General features: G+C 42.5%; 2 protein-coding genes across 2 annotated transcripts in view; both read right to left on the bottom strand.

Moving 5' to 3' along the window:
- Window positions 1–13,423: 13,423 nt before the first annotated feature.
- Window positions 13,424–15,077, bottom strand: gdf6b (growth differentiation factor 6b). The gene is made up of 2 exons (XM_042077495.1): window positions 14,717–15,077; window positions 13,424–14,440 (listed from the first exon to the last, which is right to left on the bottom strand). The coding sequence occupies exons 1-2, from the start codon at window positions 15,075–15,077 to the stop codon at window positions 13,482–13,484; spliced, it is 1,320 nt and encodes a 439-aa protein (XP_041933429.1). The 3' UTR covers window positions 13,424–13,481.
- A 1,284-nt stretch (window positions 15,078–16,361) lies between these two features.
- The window catches only part of pkhd1l1.1 (PKHD1 like 1, tandem duplicate 1), a 51,626-nt gene continuing 48,448 nt past the window's right edge, over window positions 16,362–19,539 (bottom strand). The window contains exons 73-77 of the mRNA XM_042076821.1: window positions 19,088–19,438; window positions 18,643–18,794; window positions 18,321–18,467; window positions 17,728–17,881; window positions 16,362–17,214 (exon numbers count right to left, since the gene is read on the bottom strand). Of these exons, the coding sequence (XP_041932755.1) occupies window positions 16,844–17,214; window positions 17,728–17,881; window positions 18,321–18,467; window positions 18,643–18,794; window positions 19,088–19,438 (1,175 nt within the window). The 3' untranslated portion in view covers window positions 16,362–16,843. The remainder of the gene's footprint in view (window positions 17,215–17,727; window positions 17,882–18,320; window positions 18,468–18,642; window positions 18,795–19,087; window positions 19,439–19,539) is intronic.

Genomic DNA, 19,539 nt, shown 5'->3' with positions numbered 1-19,539 from the left:
TCTGGCCAAAATTGTAAGACCGAATTGACTCAATAACATTCAATAGCAATTGTCAAGATGTGTCTCCGTTTACATTTCTGTCCAGTAATGTTCTATTGTTTATATGACTGCAATTTGTAAATAATCTACTTTTAAATTAAAATTTGTAAAAAATTGTAAAAACTTTTGGTATGTGTAGACTATTTTTTCTTTAATTGGCCACAGCATGGCGCTGTGTACATGCAAGTGGATCTATAGCTTCTGAACAATACTTGACATCCTCTTGAGAAAACACATACAGAAAACCATTAGAATGTATTATATAAATGATTATAATGATTATTATAACCAATTATTAATTTGATTGAATTAATGTTAACAACAGTGAATTACCAAAGGTGACCATTAAGGATAATCTGAGAAGTTAACAAACATTTGAAAGCCATCAACCATTTCCATAGCATGATAGGAATAGCTTTGGTGTTACTGAGTTTAATATAGAAAGAATTGATGCAAAATAGTCAGAAGCTGTTTACAGGTGCAAATAAGGTATCACACACAATTTGAAGTTCTGCCCTGTTACTAAAGCATCATTGCATATGTTAATGTATATAAACATGAACTGTTCGTCATTGAAACAGGTTGTGCAATCTGGCACATTATAACACCTTATAATATAACACCGCCTTCTTTGGAAAAGGACTTTCATTTTGATCATGAGGTCTTTGGTAAATGCACTTCCTTTTGCTGTGGTAGTGCATGATTGCATAAAGGCAAAGATGAACCTTTGACATTTTAAATTATTTTTTTGAAGTGTGTGCAGTTTGCTTAGAGATTACTGTAAAGCATAGCATAATTATCAAATCCCTTAAGAAGCACAAGCTCTTTCACATGCAAAAAACAATTCCAGCCCACCCGCCATCACTGAATGCTCCCTCTACTGACACACACACACATACACACGTACACACACATACGCATGCACACACAAACACAAACACACACACACACACACACACACACACACACACACACACACATTGTTTCTGCAGAGTTGTTGATTTTATAACCCATTCTCAATCACATAGATTTTACTGCAATGGCCTAAATGAACTCAAACTCACACAGCCCCCTCTCTCTCTATGTTTCTCTCTCTCTTTCTCTCTCTCTCTCTCTCTCTCTCAATTCAATTATATATGCCTTTTGGCATGTCCATTCAAAATGAAACATTGTTGCCAAAGCATGTACAATGCAGAAACATACTGTAGAAAACATCAGAACATGAAATAACATAGAAAGATGTAACAGCATAATATGCAACATACAGTAATATAACAGTATCTCTCTCACTCTCTCTCTCTCACTCTCTTTCTCTCTCTCACTCTGTCACAGTCTGTACGTATACTTTGTCTCTCTCTCTCACACATACAGAAACACACACACACACACACACACACACACAAGTGAATGTTTGTGAGATTAAGGACAACTAGTATTATCACACTATGTAAGTCATATGTTAAGCTGACAAATAGAATCTTACTTACGTACTAGGGTTTAAATGGTAATGGAATATTTCAAAACTAATTCCTTGAATTGTGACTGTCTGTCTTAAAACCAAAAATCTTAGAGCTGAGCAATTTTTGTAAGGTCTTATAATCAATATTACCTTTTTTATGCTCTAGGGATGTGGATCTGTCATTTGCAGTTTGATTTTTGATGTTTGTGACTGTTACGTTTGAATATATGAACATATATGAATATGTTTGTGTTTTAACATTACAGTAATGCAACATTACCGTAACATTACTGTTGAGTTGTAACATTTCAGTACCATACATTACTATTATTTTGCATATGCCACAGATTCTGCACTTGCTCACAGTCATGCACAGCAATGTAGGGGCATTTTATTGTTGAACAGTCAACTATTTACAACAATGTGGTATTCCACCATACACTGGATTCAATGATGATTTACTCATAATGATCACCGCTTCAAACACAGGAATGAAGCATGGGACTTTTCCCAGCCGCATGACATCACAGTCTGTTTTAGATATTAGTAAAAGTGAGCGGTTACCTGCGACCTTGAGCCAACACACCTGTAATTTAAGACTTTATAGGGCTATGGGCGTTTGATCTCTGCATCAGCACATGCTGAAAGGCTCTTTCCTGATCATGCTGTCATCGTTTCTGCCCCGGACCTTTGAACTTTCCTCACATTACGTTTCATTGTTTGCCAAACAGGGTTAGTTTGTGCAGTTCACAAAACTCCCTAACCCTTGCACTAGTTTAATGTAGACACAAGAATCAAACAGCTGTCACTTTTCCTTTCTAACAATTCATTTCATTACTCTGAACAGTAGTAAGGCTGAAGGGAGTAAAGTAGACAGTAACCCAAAAAACCTCTCTGTGCCTGGTCTGTGTCCACATATGAGAACATCAACAGGTCCTTCAAACTGACGAGGCTCAGGGTTGCGGTGCAGTTTAGATTACCATCCTCATAACATTGCTTTTTATATTTAGCCCATATTGAAAAAAAATATATAAATTAAAAAAAAGAAAATGGAAAAAAAAAAAAAAAAAAAAATGTACCCAGGGATAACACTGACACGTATAATAATTGCATGTATGATACATTTGTGGGAAAAAAGCTATACATTTAATTCAAAAATGGCAAGATGCCCTTCAACATGCAAAGTAGGTCATATGTAAAACATATGTATTTTTTGTTAACGTATTTCCAAAGAGGCCATATTTATATGTTTTAACATAAATATCATAAAGGCCTATAATATAAAAATATACATACATTTTACAGACGTTTCCCATAGAAGTATATTAAAAGGCCTATTTAAATTAAACTGTGACCCCAAAACCTATGTCTATATATGTAAGAACACCAACGGTCCCTCCTAGCTGAGGAGCGTGAGGATTTGCGGAGCAGAGTAGAGCAAAGCCGTGTAGATTATGGCGTCCTCATTAGATTGTTTTCACGGCCGCAACTGAGATACGCATTAGCAGGAGGGATGGAGGGGGTTAGGGGGGGTAGCTGAATGAGTTCTCTGATCCCGCCTCTTGTCCCGGGTTCACAGGACACTCCCGGGTCATTCCGGGTCAGCGCACACCCAAGCACAGAGTCTGACACACACACACACACACACATACAACAGACGAGCACCAGGGCACATGTGGCCCAGATCTGGCCTGTATCTGAGCGGAGCCTCCAGGCTGGTGTGCTTTCTGTCAGCGACTGTGCTAAACAGCATTACGCCCATGCTGGCCTTTAACATAAAGCTGCAATATTAACAACAGCTCAGTCCCACAGCATCTATAGTGAGGCTGATGGCCACTACAGCAGCATATACGCTGTTATCTTTCCTTCAATCTTTCCTTCCATCTTTCCTTCCATCTTTCCCTCTTTCCTTTCTCCCCTCCTTCCTTTTAGCAGGTTAATACAAAAATGTTTACTACTAATTTACTAATGTGTAGCACTAAAACCTAACTGGCAACAGTAGCTCTGATTGTTTGTAGTGGTGGATACTACAGAGAGTGTGTTGACATGATTATTTATTTTACTCACTTCTTTCACTTTTAGTTTCATCCATAGGAGCACATACGTGAGGCAGGCAGCCCACTGTGCGTGTGTGATTTATCATGGCAAAATGACTTGGTAGCGCTTATAAACAGCCAACTAAATACCCACATTGTCTACATCATTACCAATAATCAGTGTCTGTCAGGACACAATCAATACAAAATTACCTATGTCTGTAAGTAAACAATTTGACTGTAAATAACTAAACGGTTGCTGTTAGCTGCAACCCCGAAATGACCAAGGGAAGGACGAGACATGGAAGCCTGCGAACTTTACTAGGCGTCTATATGGGATGTGTTTATGGGTCTGTCCAGGAGAATAAAGTGGCCTTTGAAAGGCAGAGAGCCAGGCTAGTGTGGTGCACAGCTCATTAACCCTTTGGAGCAGCACCTTGGTGAATTTTAAAAGGTCCGCCGATAACCAGGCCAAGAGTGCAATTAGCCTAATCTATTGCGTTTGGCCAGTGATGCTTAGAGACTGTAAAAAGGAGCCCTTTCGTGTCCTTTTTTTCCTGCAGAACTGGGTGATAAAACGGCTGCCTTTCAAGTTTAAGGAGGGAAAATGTTTGGGGAAAGATGTTTTTATGCCTCACATAATTTCATTGCAGGACATGTACAAAAGACACAACTCTAATAGGCCAGCAGGAAGACTGTGCTCTCTAGTTCAAGTTCAATTTTGTTTTTAAAGCACATTATCATATACAATAGTTATTCAATGTGCTTTACATTTTATGCCTAAAACACAAGATGAATCAATGATGACAGGAACAAAAATAAGGACACAGCATTAAATTAACAATAATAAAAACAAAAACAAACCAATGTACTATAAATAAATCTAAACAAACTCAAGCAACAAAGCGATAATACAATGGAATTTCATTAAAATCTTTGTTGAAAACTAGTTGCTCATGCCTATGCAACTCATGCCTTAGATAGGAGTGCATTGGAATGTATTGGTATATATTTACACTCAGGTCCAAGGTGCTTGGTAAGACCAGATGTGAGGGCTCCATTGAATCCACCGCGTAGGGCAGGGACAGTTGATTGTCCCTCTCCCGGACTGCCATCAATCCTCCCTTTTGACCAGCTGTCAGGCCAACCGCCATAAACATGTCCAGGAAAAAAAGAACCAACTTCCGTGTCCTGCCCCCGAAGAGGAATTTTAACTGAGGACCGTATTCAATTTGTCTCTCCTCTAAAACCTGCCATTGAGTGCAATGATGCAGCCCTAATGCTTTGGCATGCGGTGTGATAATAGCTGGGTTCCTTTCCATGGGGGGACGACATTCAACTGGAATGCGAAATAACTTAAAGCAAGCACAGACCTCATTCTGTTGAAGGACTCAGTGGTCAAATATCAGATGCCCTGAATGGACGTTGTGTATAAAGAGCTGATTTGGTCCAGATAGCAACTTGTATGAGGCCATGCTTACTCTTGCCCCTCATGACACCCAGAGCTGTGAGATTTGAGGTCAATAGCAATATGTAAATATTTGTTATTACATAGAGATACATGTTTATCTGTACTTAATACAGTTTCAGTTGGAATAAACAACTTTAATTCACTTAAATATGTACACAAGTGTTGAAGCACATTCAGTTTGTTGTGTTCTCATGTAAACACCATATTTAACATTTGTGTGGCTGTTGTCTTCCTTTTGCAGTGAATTACAACACCTATAGTAAGCATGTCTCTTTGTGCCAAAGATGGATGTCTTTGTCTTTACCTCCGATTAATCCCTCGGCACATCTAAAGAAAGTGGAAATGAAATGGTCAGTGGCCTGTCCTAAGCAAATAATCAAGTCTGTCTGAACGCACGGCTGGCTGAGTGGAGTTGATGTCATTTGTTTCAGGGGGATAATGGGGCCCAATCAGCCTCCGCGATGGACGCAGCAGGGATCAGAAGACTGGCAAGTGCTGCTCCACTGTTGACTTTGGAGAAGAGGCTGTGCTCTCAAATCAGTGGGCTATGCTTCTGATCTGAAGAGGGAAAGGGAACGCACACACGTACGCACACACATACACACACACACACACACACACACACACACACACACACACACACACACACACACACACACACACACATTCAGTATCACAAGGATGGTTGTGGTCCAGGTGAATGTGAGAGGGGCAGATGAGAGACGAGGTGTGTGTGTGTGTGTGTGTGTGTGTGTGTGTGTGTGTGTGTGTGTGTGTGGTGGAGGGCACATACTGCTGCTCCAGTATACATGTATGGGATGTGCAGATTTGCCTCTGTTTTGTCACTGATCACTGATCTCATGAATTCTTATGTTGAGCTGTGATCAAGCTTTTTTGTGTGTGATCTCAACATTTTTAGCAGTTTACATTTGATATGATAGATAATGTCAAGGTGCATATAGTATTTTTTTGCATTGTTTCATTGTTATTTGTAGCTAATGGGGGGCACAAATAAACTAAGAAACACTATTTTTACTATTTTAAGAGTTATTGAATAGTAATAATACAAATTGTTTTCAGTGTGTGATATACACCCTTAGCAGGAATATTCCAGTTTGAATGTTCCAAGATAGTGGCTAATACTAGCCTGGCCTCACCCACTTAGATCTTCTTTCAGGGAGATCTAGTCTGGAACACCATAGTTCATAACCATTTCACTCAGACAAAAAAAATGTCAGGCCCATCAGCGACAAGAGGGGAAGACAAAACTGAAACTTATTGTGATAAACAGAAGCAGCAACACCTGCAAACATCAAAAAATGCAGTTGGAAAAATGCAGAAATGTATTTACAGCAAAGGTAGACCCACATACATTGTGGTGCCTGTCGCGATGTAAGTGTTGGAAACAAATCCCAATCATGAGTCACCAGACTCTATTCACTTTGTGAATGAGTTTGGATTTTTCCCGGCTAGGCCAACACATTTGATGCAAATTTGATTTGAAGTCATTATTGAATGACGATGAAGGATGCTTTTTTCAAACAATCGCCAACCCCCATTTAAATCACTTTTAGCCTAGTTATGTTTCACTTCAACTTCAATGACAATTTCTGTCAAACATTAAAACCACATCACCAGCTAATTCTTTCCAAGACACGTGCCACAGACAATTCCAAGATATTTGAGCCACTTACCCCTCCATAATGGACATGTTAAGGGATGTAGTGACGAGAGCAAAAGCACCTGCCTCTGCTACAGTGCCCTTTCTGATTAGCAGCAGACAAGAACCAGGGCCCCTGTGCTCCTGGGCCTGGGGCTAGTGTCTGTCACCTCACGGCACCACGGTGGACCCCCTTCAGTCGGATTCCTGGCATTTCTGTGCTGCTCGGGATCGGGGAAAAGCCACCAGCTCCACGTCGGACGGGCCCTGATTGAAGGTGACTGACATTATTTGGCACCATTAGGCAGCGCTCTGAAGTTGACCTCTTCACCTCGTCCATGGAAGCGGGCAGTTGAAACGGCTTTAGAGGGAGCTGCCAGAGGCATTGTGATCCCATGGGAAGGCTGGGGGGGGGGGGGGGGGGGGGGGCAGGGTGGTGGTGGTGGTGGTGGGGGGGGCAAGCTGGGTTTAGGGCCTGCAGAGCAATCAACACCTAGAGGTTAGCTAGTAGGGCTGAGGGTCTCCCTCTCTGGGTGCTAAGCATCCTTTCGACTTAATGTATGTGTGTGTGTGTGTGTGTGTGTGTGTGTGTGTGTTCTTATATGTGTGTGTATGTGTGCTAATGCTTATGATAGGATTAACCTAGTGTGTTGTTAGCCAGTAAAGCAAATAAACAGCAGCTTGGATTAAACGTAATATGCATTTTTGGAACTGGATTATCTCATTTAGAGCAGCTTTCATGGAGAGAGAGAGCCTTGTGCTCTGAAGCGTGTTAGCGCACTACACTACAACCTACATTATTGTAAAATACAAACACATGATCGGAGCTACACCCTGCATAATAAATAGAATATCAGCCAGAGCTGGTCAGAACTGACCCATATTTTATAAAAAAAATCTCCTCCACGCTGTTGTTTTGTCCAGTTGCTTCACTTTTGAAATGAGCCTAAGATGCCTATGTTTTTCACCGTCTTTGGCACTAACGCTGACACTGACAGACACCCATCTCCTCAGATGAGAGCAGAAGCTGCTCAGGGTGGAAGATATCCACCAACTGGAAGGCTGTCAAGAGGCGACTACACTACAGATAACAGTATTTCCAAATTACTTGTTTGCATTTTTAATCAAGTTTCATTCCTTTCCCCAACCACCACTCCTTACATCTAACTTATCATGGAATATTTATCACACACAAATGAGAGATATTCCGAGATAAATGCATGACCATGACACAGCGCAATGCAGATGGGGTAGACATAGGGAGATAAAAGGCTTTCCAGTAGGAGAGTTGGGTGTTAAATATTTTATCAATATTAAAAAAGTTTATATTTAATTCTGAAGCATACAGGTGGGCGGTTTTGTTGTGTTGTATGCAGTGCCCTGATTCATCACAATGGCCTGCACTGCATGTTCACTAGATTCTTTGGTTAACACTGACAGACACCCGTCTCTTTCAGACTCAGAGCAGAGGCTGGGGTAGGAAGCAGAGAAGGTGGCCATCAATGGACAGGCTCTCCGCGGGTGACAGAACAGGAGATATTCTGGACAGTGGACACTAACACAGCACAACAAATAATTGTATTTTCTAATGACGTATTTGCCTATTTACCCAATCTTATTCAAACCCAACCTCAACCCCATTAACTTTGTTGCCTTAACCCATTTGTGATCCGTCACAATAGCCTGCCCTTGATGTACGCTAACACACTGACAAACACTCATCTCCTTCTGTCTCAGACGAGAGCAGACCCAGTTCAGGAAGGAAGGAAGGTGTCCATAGATTGACAGGCTCGCCGCGGGTGACGGAACAGGCGCTGCTCCCCACCTCATCGACGTGACACTTTAGATTAGTTCCTGCTGAGCACAAGGCCCGCCGGCGAACACTGACCTCTGTCCGTGTGGCTTGTTAAGCCCCGTTTTTGTAAGTTGGCTCAAAAACTTGTGTTAGCCAAAACATGGGTCTTAAACAAATCCAACAGGAGCTACCCTTTACTTCAAAGGCTGCAGCACTATATCAATGTTGACATGAGTGGAGCTTTCACTGAATAGGCTGGGTTGCTGATGAAGTTGTTGCTCGTACATTCACCAAATGTATTTGTTCAATAATAGGCCTATTTCACACAGCAGCTTTACCTTCTCATGAAATTCATACATTAGACTATGCCCTGTGCTAAACCATAATACAACCTCTTAACTAATACTGTTTACAACCAAAGACTTGCCAAATGCCAAATACTATGTTTCGTCCAGGGAGATATGATGAATGTGAAAACAATATATTTAAAACTTCTTGTAAACTCTCAATCATTTATCTCTTGGGTGCATAGGGATATGAAACAACTAGGGAGAAGCTAAACAGAGAAGCCAAAGCAACTGATGAGACGTAAAATCCACTATTATAATTACAACTGTCATAAGGGTAACACATTCTGGTGTAATGGCCGTTTATGTCCTTTGGCAGTTTGAAGGGAATAATTGGAACCATGCAGTCGGAGTGATTGTGAGTAAATGTAGCGTTGTGATTGTAAAAGACGGTGCTTTGTTTCACTGTGAGAATGAGATCCACATATTACTACCTTCTTCGCGTAGACTTTCAGGTGCTCATTATGCAGGCATGTACGTTTACCTATCTCATGTGGCTCACACACACACACACGTACAGACTCTCATTCACATACACACACACACACACACACACACACACGTACACACACACACACACACACACACACACACACATAAACACACACACACACACATAAACACACACACATCTCTCTCTGTCACTCTCTCACATACAGACACACACACACACACACACACATACACAAACTCACCCCCCTCACACACACACTTAATTGAACCCATCAGCACTTCCTCCTCAGCCCCTGTTAATGTCAGAGCATATTTCCTCCCCACTCTCAGCCGTCCTGGAAGGAGATGCAGGAGTCGTCTCCCTGGACACAGCTCATGTTTCACCTCCATGGCCAGCCACTTCACAATCAATAAAGCCCACGCTGACTTATACCGACCTGAAAGCTCACATCGATCCTGTCACTGAGAATACCGCTAATTCCCGACCTCCGCCAGGGACACACTCACACAGAGGGTGTCTTGGCTTGGGGGGGCTGTTTGATACATCTGAAAATGATTTTTACCGTTGGTATGAAGGCCCCTGAGCAGCGTCCAAGCGTGTAAAATGACCCAGCCTCAAATGTATTTCTCAAATTCCCAAATCCTCTCATTCACCTTATGATGTTGACTTTTGAAGCCCTCTTTATCAAGTCTATAGTGAAAGAGTGGAACATGGCAATTTACTGCAGACCAGACCAGGTTCAACTCAGATCCACAGCCTGCTGCAATAATACTTTTCTGCTCTGTACACAGTATATGTAATGCACTGAACTGCATGAAATGATTGCCTCTGGTTTTTCTTGGGGGACCAAACCAATCCTGTCAGCCAACGGTAGGTATATGATATCCCTGGTCCAAATTCACTAACATCACAGGCCTCCATGCCAATGACGCCATACTTTTTTCTCCAATGACAGAGTGTACAGGGGAAAAGGGCAGGTAAACCAAAACCCTGTGGCTCTGAGACAAGTTCTCAACAACACCTGAACCTTAGGAGAAATGTGCGTGCAATCTGCAGAGTAGTAGAGACCAGACTGGATCAGGTGTCTGATTCAGACCTGATTAATCAAGCAAGTAAGAGATTAAAGAGAATCTGTAGGAGTACTACAGCAAGCTGCAGGTGAGGGTGATTGCCGCTAAATGCACGTCTGTGATCTTTAAAAACGGAAACTTGTGAGCAAGTGGTTTTACTATGCATCCCGTGTCATTTCCTTTTGATGTTGTGACCACTGAGAGGTGACTGGTGGGCCGTGGGCGTGACGCGTGGTAATGAGCGTGTGGTCAGGCTCGCTTAATCACCAACGCGGGAGATTCTCGACCGCCAAACCGTCTCATCTGGTTCGCATTTCCAGCGCAGACGGATGGGGTGTAAACCAGCACTACAACCAACCACCGTCATCAGATCAGGCGCTCTCAAGCGCCCAAATGATACTCTCGGACTCTGTTTATCTCTGTTGATCAGAGAAGTCAGATGCTCACAGAAGTTATTGAGAATGTTATGCAGCTTTGCTATGAAGTAGAGGTACTAATAAAACCTAGTTTTTGAAGACCCCATACAATATCTTATTCTAACTGTGCAAGGAACTTATATGCTTGCATTTGCTGGGTTGTGGTACAGGCCTGTTCTGTTGCACATTATAGATCCAGAGAGTCAGACCAAGCCTTAACCTCTGAGTGCTGTGTTACTGTAATTAAGTAGCTGCTTAATTGCTGGTCCATGGATAAAGCCTAGTCCTAGACTAAAAGCTGTCTCTCAGTGGAAATTCTCTTTTAGATCACGGATAGGTTTATTCCATGTATGGAGAAACTGCCCCAAAGTCTACTCCAAAGTGATCTTTTGGTCAAAACTTTTACAATGTTTACAATGAAGAAAAACAACATTTGATTTCATTAAGATAACCATACAATCTGGTCTTCCATAAAGACCAGGCCTAAGTCTGAGAGAGACAGAGAGAGAGAGAGAGAGAGAGAGAGATAGACAGACAGGGAGAGAGAGACAGACACAGAGAGAGAGAGAGACAGAGAGAAATACTGAGGGAAGTTACACACATTCTTTCTTCTTATTCTCACTTTCTTTTCAGGGCTTCCTCTTTCTCTTGTGCTTGTGTACCTTTCAAATGCACACACAGTGTCCAGACAAAAGGGCACTTGACCTTTGACCCTCTGTACAAAAAGCCACCATAATCTGATGGTAGAGCCCTCTCTCCAGTTATTGTCCTCTTCAAATTGTGACTGAATGCTGGTCTAGCACATGAGGGGAAATCCCAGGCACCAGGCCATTCTGTCCCTGTCCCAGTGTGTGTGTGTGTGTGTGTGTTTGTGTCGGGATCTTAGAAAACTTAAGAGCCCACCCAGAAATGGTTACCCTGAACGTCTGCTGACCTCACAATCACCTCTGCTTGTCCTCACAAACACAGAAGAAACTCTCTCTCACACATACACACACCACACCACAAACACATTACAATGGTACAGACTCTTACATTATTGCTGCAAAATATACAATACAATATGTTGCATGAAGGGCATTTAATGCCAGAAAAATGTATATTTATGATTTCTTTGAGAATCTCATGAAAATCTCAGAAGATGTCAGATGTCAGGCCAACAATCTTCTTTCTTTTGCTAGGCTTTGAATTTTCCTCAGTGATTATTCAACATAAATAAAAAATAAAAAACAAAGGCCATTATTGTTTTTTTAGTCAGCTTTGGTGACTTAGTATACACACTGGATAATATGTGAATAGTGTACAATCCAAATCTTTCTCAACTGTCTATTCCAATGACAGTTTTACATTTGCTACTTTATGCACAGTCCTAAAGCAATGGGAAATGATAACCATTACTCTACAGATGGCTATAAGCATCACTTATATCTAAAATATGCAACTCTAAATCCTCCACAATGCTGAGAACATTCTGTGGATATATTGCACAATAATGACTGAGGTGTCCCTTTAAACAGTTTCTTGGCCACAGCTGATACCAAATATATTGTTGCAATAAAGGAAAGCATTTAAACATTTATGCCATTTTCCTCTAGTCCAAGAATGTAAACATTTTGGGAAAACATTTTAAGTTGAAAAACAGAATGTGAATGTGGGCTATGATGGGATAGTGAACAGATTAACAGACATACTGATGAGGTTTCACTGTGCATGTAATGGACAGACTGCTGAACATGTATATTTCTCCCAGTCTTCACATTTATTGATAATATTTTATTGTTTTTCTGCAAAAGCAAGAAACGTTAAAAGTCAAGCTTGGGTGTTGGGTGTGTGCCATGAGGTAGAACAGTTTGACCAGCATCATGTGTGAGTAACATAAAAAAAATATTTCTGTGTTAGAGAACATTTTGGTTGTAAAAATGATTACAATGAGAATGGGTATAATTTACCATAAATATAACATAAATTATCAAAAACCAAGTCTGATTATAATGTACAACTATTTACAAATGTAACCAAAAGCTGTTCATTGACCTGTGTGGCTGCTTTGGATGTAATGGTTTGCAGTCATTTGCGCCCACTTCATTATCTCCTTCCCCTCATTGACATTTGACTGACATTTGGAGAGTAACATAAGAAGACGTGGCAATGACATACAAGATACCCAACCTGTACTATTCAGAGATTAAGATGGGAGGTGCTGTGACAGCACTACAGTAAGATATGTATGGAAATGGAGAATGGCTTCATGTTGCCCTGATGCGTCTGCAATCTCCAGCTGCACTCCCATTATATGTACAGTAGCACAACCAAGGGAGCTACAATGACCTCCCTTATTCAAGTGTTCCTATAGCTTTGTCTTTATGGCAAGCATAGAGCAGAGGTGACTGATTTGACTCAAACACCCTAAATGCACACTAACTGACAAATGACTGCATACCTGTCTTACACTGCAAGTCACTTTGGATCAAAGCTTCTGCCAAAGGCATAAATGCATTGCAAGTCAATCTGTCTCATTTTCTTTCTCTCTTTCTTTCTCTCACACTCTCTCTTCCTCGCATCATCATTTTTTTCTCTCACTCCAAATGTCAAATGAATAAGCATGTTTATTTCTGTTTTGTTTTCCTCTTCTCTCTCTCTTCCTCGAATCATTCTCTTTCTTCTTCTCTGAGCGATGAATCCTTTCCTCCCAGCTCCTGTGTCACCCGTGATTTGACCCGTCTCCTCGGCGTGGCTACCTGCAGCCGCAGGCCTCCACCACCATGTCCTCGTACTGCTTGTAGACGACGTTGTTGCCGGCGTCGATGTAGAGGATGCTGATGGGGCTGAGCTTGGAGGGGACGCAGCAGCTGGGCGGCATGGTGCCCGGCCGCATGGAGTTCATCAGCGTCTGGATGATGGCGTGGTTGGTGGGCTCCAGGTGCGAGCGCAGCGGGAAGTCGCACACGCCCTCGCAGTGGTGCGCCTCGTAGTCCAGCGGCGCGATGATCCAGTCGTCCCAGCCCAGCTCGCGGAAGTTCACGTGCAGCGGGCGCTTGCTGCAGCGGGAGCGCCGGCCGTGGCGCTTGCCGTGGCGGGCGCCTCCGCCGCCGCCGCCGGACGTGGAGAGCGCCGCGCGTCGACTGCGGCTGGTCCTCAGCTGCTGCTGATGCTGCTGGTGCTGCTGCTGTTGTTGGTGATGCTGGGAGTTGTTCTCCTTGGCCACGTTCTTCTTCTCCCACGCCACATGCCCTCTGATCTTGTCCCGCTTCTCATAGAAGAGGCTCTGCCGCTTCTTGGACCGAGTGAAGACCACCAGGATGGCCTTCTTCAGGTGCGGGCGGTTGTTTCTGCGGAAACCCAGCTGCTGCAGGTCCACCTCCCTCTCAGGGTTGTCCACCATGGCCCGGAGCTCCAGGCAGAAGTGGCGGCCCTGGAGGTGTCTCTGCCAGTCCTGGAAGATCTCCCATATGTCCAGGACCTCCCAGTGGGGCTTCAAAGAGTCCCCCAGGTCCAGGGTTTTGGAGTCCAGCACGTGGTGCGACTGACAGGACAAAATCTGGACTTCTACCGCGCCCATCTCGGACGCCCGGAGGATCCCGGAAACCTTTGTGTATATCCGTAGCTCGGCACCCAGTAGCTCCACTTTATCAGAGAGGGTCGAGATGTCAAATAGATATTTTTGTCTCTGGAGGGGAGAGGTCAGCAGGTCATCTGTGAAAGGAAGTATAGTATTTGCTTATTGCTTTCATAGATAGATGAAAGTTTTGTCTTTTTCAGAAATCTCCAAAAAAATCTTTCTTTAGTAAAATTCTTCTGAGGAACATGTTGTAGGCTATCAAAAAGGTGAGCTGACTAAACTCTTTTATATGAACTATATACAGTATAATATATAATGCTATAGGCTACATAAATTAAAAGACAGACAGACAGACATCCTGATAGACAGACAGACAGACAGATAGACAGATAGATAGATAGATTGCCCACCTTGCCCAATGTCCACAAAACTTGTAATAGTGTTCGCAGCCTTAGATGCTCGAAAAAGACTTGCATTCAGCCCCAACTTCTCTGCTGCTGAGAAGGTCTTGTAGATGGAGAGCATGTATTCATGCGGTTGCACCGAGTCTTTCGATCCTCGGCCTCGCTGAGAACTTTTACCATTAGGTGATGATAATGGTGACGATACGTAGATATCCTTCATCTTTTTTGCTGTTTTTTGGTCGTCAAGGATCTTCCCAGCTTTACTGATTGGAGCCGATGGTAAGAATACAGACATAGCTTGAAAACACGTTAAGTCCATGAAATAGGTAAAAACTACCAAGACAATTTTGAAACGATTTACACTCATGCTGGATGCGTCCTTGAAAAAAAGTATTGAAAAGAAAAACTAAGAAGTAGTTCGACCTAATAGAGGACGAATGAACTGCTGAAGGTGCAGGGAAGTTATGCACGTCAAGTGAAGTATTCTTGCATTGCATGCAGACCACCGCGCCAACTTTAACCCGCCCTCCTCAATACAGCCTCCGACTTGTCAAGACAACAAACAAAAAAGCATTGATTAACTCTTGACACTAGCCTAATTTACCCTTCACTAGTTACTGTCATGCCAAAGACTTTTTCGAAGACCAAATCAGATGAAAACTCTATAGTCCACCTACAAAAGACATTTAAGTCTTGTACAATTATAGCATTGAAGTGCAATTTCAAATATTAGGCTACACAAAATACAAATAGGCTAAACATTAGTGTACCAGACTGGAATATTCTTTTTAAGATTAAATAGGCCTAATTAACACAGTGCTTTACAATTAGTGTATCTGTCAGTTTGGTCAACAACGGATAGGCTATCGGAGGTAGCCTATTTAGATGCTCATTATTTCACCTAGAGCCCCGTCTAGTTCTATCCCTGCATGTTACATCCAAAATGTTGCCTACTTTCTTAATGATCCAATGGGTGCGTGTCATTTCTGAATTATATGGAACCATTTTCCCGACGTGTGATTTTTTTTGACACGCTTTCTTTGAGACTACAATAGTGAACTGTTTCAACTGATGTGTAATAGTAGGCAATGGCATTGTAAGGACTCACGCTAGCCTGATGATCCCTGCGAGTTGGAGGTATTACTCTGCCCTCTTCCGGAGGACACTTAAGTTGCACCATGCTTCCACTTGTACATTGTGACCCACCGTCATGGCAAGTTATCAAAATATTGTTGCCTGTCTTTATTTATACCGTAGAAAGGCATTTGTGTATCTATCCATAATCATTAGTATAGGGCTTGCCTTCAGATACGTCTGTTATTTATTACTATTTGGTTATGTGAACTTGCAATGTGAACTGTAGGCCTAGCAGTAATTATTAAATCATATAGCTTCAACTGTTGGCTGAAGTGAAAATCTATGTGGCAAAAATCTAAAGAGGTGGCAGCCTTTTATTTGACTGTAAGTTGCCTTGGTCTTATGATATTCAAGCAATTTAAACATCTCTTCTAGTTTAACACCAAGAATCAATCATTCATGCCTTCTGTGTTGACAGGATTCTTAAGGCAGAAAGAAAAGTTTCTCTGTTTCACTGACACTTGACTTAATTCACTTATCTAAGATTATTTCAATAAATCAGTATCGTCACAGATTTATGCCAGAGAAGCCAATTTATTTATTGAATTAAAATACATAGACAGCCTCATCCCCTAAAAGTGCATCATTGTTGAGTTGAGACCATTGTGATATAGGTTATTTAACTGTGCAAGTTGTGCAGAAATCTGTAAACACCCAAAGTAGTTTCCCAAGGAATAGTTAATATGGCCAAAATAATAAGTAACATTCATTTACCATTTAACAAACATTTTCTTCAATAGAGTATTTAAATATATTTAAAAAATTGCACATCACATTTGTACCATACAATAAATTATCCTTCTCACCATCTTCACCAGCAGAGAACAAAAAAAAGTGTTAAATGGTTACTGGTTATGCTGTTACGTGTTTTTTTATTTCTTTTTTCTAAAAAAAAAAAAAAAGCCTTTTTCTATCCCAAATATACATTTCCATAACAACACTTGATTTGGGCTTTGATCGATATCCAAGATGGCTGCCGTGCTCTCCACCGCTGCCTCAGAGGACTGTCAGGGTGAGGAGCAGGCTGAAGAGGAGGAGGAGAAGCAGGGAGCCGGGGGACCGAGCGCCCGCTGCGTCCAGGACGCTGGGGTAATCACTGTCGTCTGTGGTGGACTCCTCTGTGGTGTACTCAATAGTGGTGATCTCGGGTGTGGTGGTGGTGGTGGGGGCTGGGGGAGCCGTGGGCTTTATTTCGGTTGGGGGTACGGGGGAGTCGGGCGGAGCGGTGCCGTTGATGGTGGTGGCATCTGTGACCCACGTAGCGTTGGTGGAGGGGCTGGATGTGGTGGTAGGCACTGCCTTGACCGTGAAGGACTGGGAGGAGGAACGGAACATGTTCAGAGTGAAAGCCAAAGTCAGATTTTCACCTGTGGAGAGAGAGAGAGAGAGAGGTGTTCAATGTTATTATTCTCCCAAATTGTGCATATTGGCTTGCACCAATGCAGATTTTAAAACTGTCTAAGACCCCAGTTAAAAATAGAATAGAATAGATAGAATAGAATGCCTTTTATTGTCACTTTACACATGTACAATGAGATTAAGAGCAACTCCTGCCAACATGAACATGATAAATAAAATAAATATAACAACATGAAATAAAATAAGTGCAAGGGGGTCGGGGTGGGGGGTGGGGGTAAGGTGCACAGTTCTGAGAGGCTATATATGTATACTGTGAAGTCAGTGCATGTGTGAGTTTTTTAAAAAGAGCTCCCCAATAGAAGAGAAAGACACAGCAAAGTTGACTAAGAGGGGCATTTCAGAATTTGTGGGCGAGTATTATTAATAGTAATTAATTTGTTATTATTATAATATTTTCCATACAGGTTGTTGGTTACCCACAAGTTTTCCAGGAAAAATCTCAGGCATGCCTGTAAACTTACCTGGGTCAGAGATGCTCAGGTCAGTGTAGTTGGCCCAGCATCCCTTGAACCGAATAGTCATGTTTCCATAGAGACCGTCGACCAGGCTACCACTGGAGTCCTTCAGCACTGCTGTCACAGTCAGAATGGTGACCCCAACCGCTACACAGCTCCCCTAAAGCCAAAAGCCAGAGTGTTGTTTTCAGATATGTATAGTATGTAGTTCCAAGGGTGCTAGTAGCATCTTGATTATTCTATTTCATATGATCGATACAGTCCTGATATCCTACAACAGATATAATGGTTGCAAATTAAGTAAAAACTAAAACTAAGAAATTAAAAACCAAACTGAAAGACTAAATAAGAATACAATTTCATGAGCATATCAAAACTTTAGATCTACTGTGGTAGTGAATGTTATGTATTGCTGCTGCATTATCAGGTGTTAAAAACATGTTACTTACTGTAGTAGTGTTAAACTTAGTGTTGAGTGTGTTACTCCATTATTGTTATTTAATGTTGTTAATGTTATTAATGTTGTTAATGTTGTTTAATAAGTGTTAGCGTACTACTGAGTGTTCAATATGTTCTTGTTTAAGTGTGTATTATCCCACCTCCTCGTCCACAGCCATGAGGCTGGGCTGTTGGCTGAGGAGCCCCGGGGTGAGTCCAGCCACGGGCTCATTCATCACTATCAGGGCTGCCATGCTGGTCACTTTCTCTACCACTGGATCCTCACGAGTCACCTCCTCAGTGGCCACCTGCACAGAGAGTCGCGACACACTTATTAGACACTGGCGGAGGTAGAACAGTTTTTAATCCCTTTTGTAATTGGCCATTGAAAGCTATGATTGTCGTAGGGCAGTGTATGCATAGAAAATGGTCTTTTTCGGAGTCGAACGGATTGATCTCTGTGATGTGCGTGCGGTCCCTCACCTCCTCCCAGGTGGGGTCGGAGGACGGCGGCGGCGGTGGGATGATGCCCATTGAGCTCACGTTGAAGCCCACAGCCTGGCTGAGGTTTCCTGAGATGGCCGCCTGGCCCAGGTTGTTAGCGATGCCCTGCAGCTCAGTAAAGGCCTCCTCATCTGAGAAGAGACAGAGGATTTTTAGATAAGTCAAGTAATCTTATTTATATTTATATAAAACAGTTTTAAAACCATTTACACCATAGAAAATTAAATGAAATAGCTTCAAACCACTATCTTTGGTAAAAATAACTTTCTGACTTGATTTGAGGAAGAGATAGATCTAAAATTACAGTATGAGATGTAATGACCAGTGATATAGACTATGGACAGAGTTTATGAGAGAGCTCAGATGGAGAAGTCTGTAGGTATACTGTTGTTTCTGTTGTGACTGGTCAGTGTTGAGTCCTCACCATTGGTGGAGTTGTTGGTCTGCTGGACAGGAGGCTTGCTGATCTCCACCTCGACGCTGAGCCCCGTGGAACGCTTCCTGCGTTTCCTGAGCCCGCCGTCCTCGCGCACGATCTTGGTGATGCGGATCATGCTAGCTGGCACCTTCAGGAACGTGGCCAGGTTGTTGATCAGGCTGGGGCCGAAGAACTCGTCCTCGGTCATGGCGGGCAGGCTGAAAGAGAGGAAGAGTTTCGGAGAGGTGCGGATCTCCACCGGCTTAGTTCCACGCACAACCACGTAGAGCATCTTGTAGTCCGGGTCGAAGTAGTTGGCCCCATGCGTGGTGGAGTTCAGAGCCGGTAAATACATCCCTTCATAAAACAACACAACAGACAGCAGAAAGAGGGGTAAGCAGGGGCGCCTAGAAGGGAAATTACCCAAAACGTTCTATGTAGCTTAAAAAAAGCCTACT

This window comes from Alosa sapidissima, chromosome 21, assembly GCF_018492685.1.
Source record: "Alosa sapidissima isolate fAloSap1 chromosome 21, fAloSap1.pri, whole genome shotgun sequence".
In the NCBI taxonomy this organism is placed as follows: domain Eukaryota; kingdom Metazoa; phylum Chordata; class Actinopteri; order Clupeiformes; family Clupeidae; genus Alosa; species Alosa sapidissima.
The sequence above is the reverse complement of the archived record's forward strand: the minus strand, read 5'-3'. Positions and strand labels throughout refer to the sequence as shown.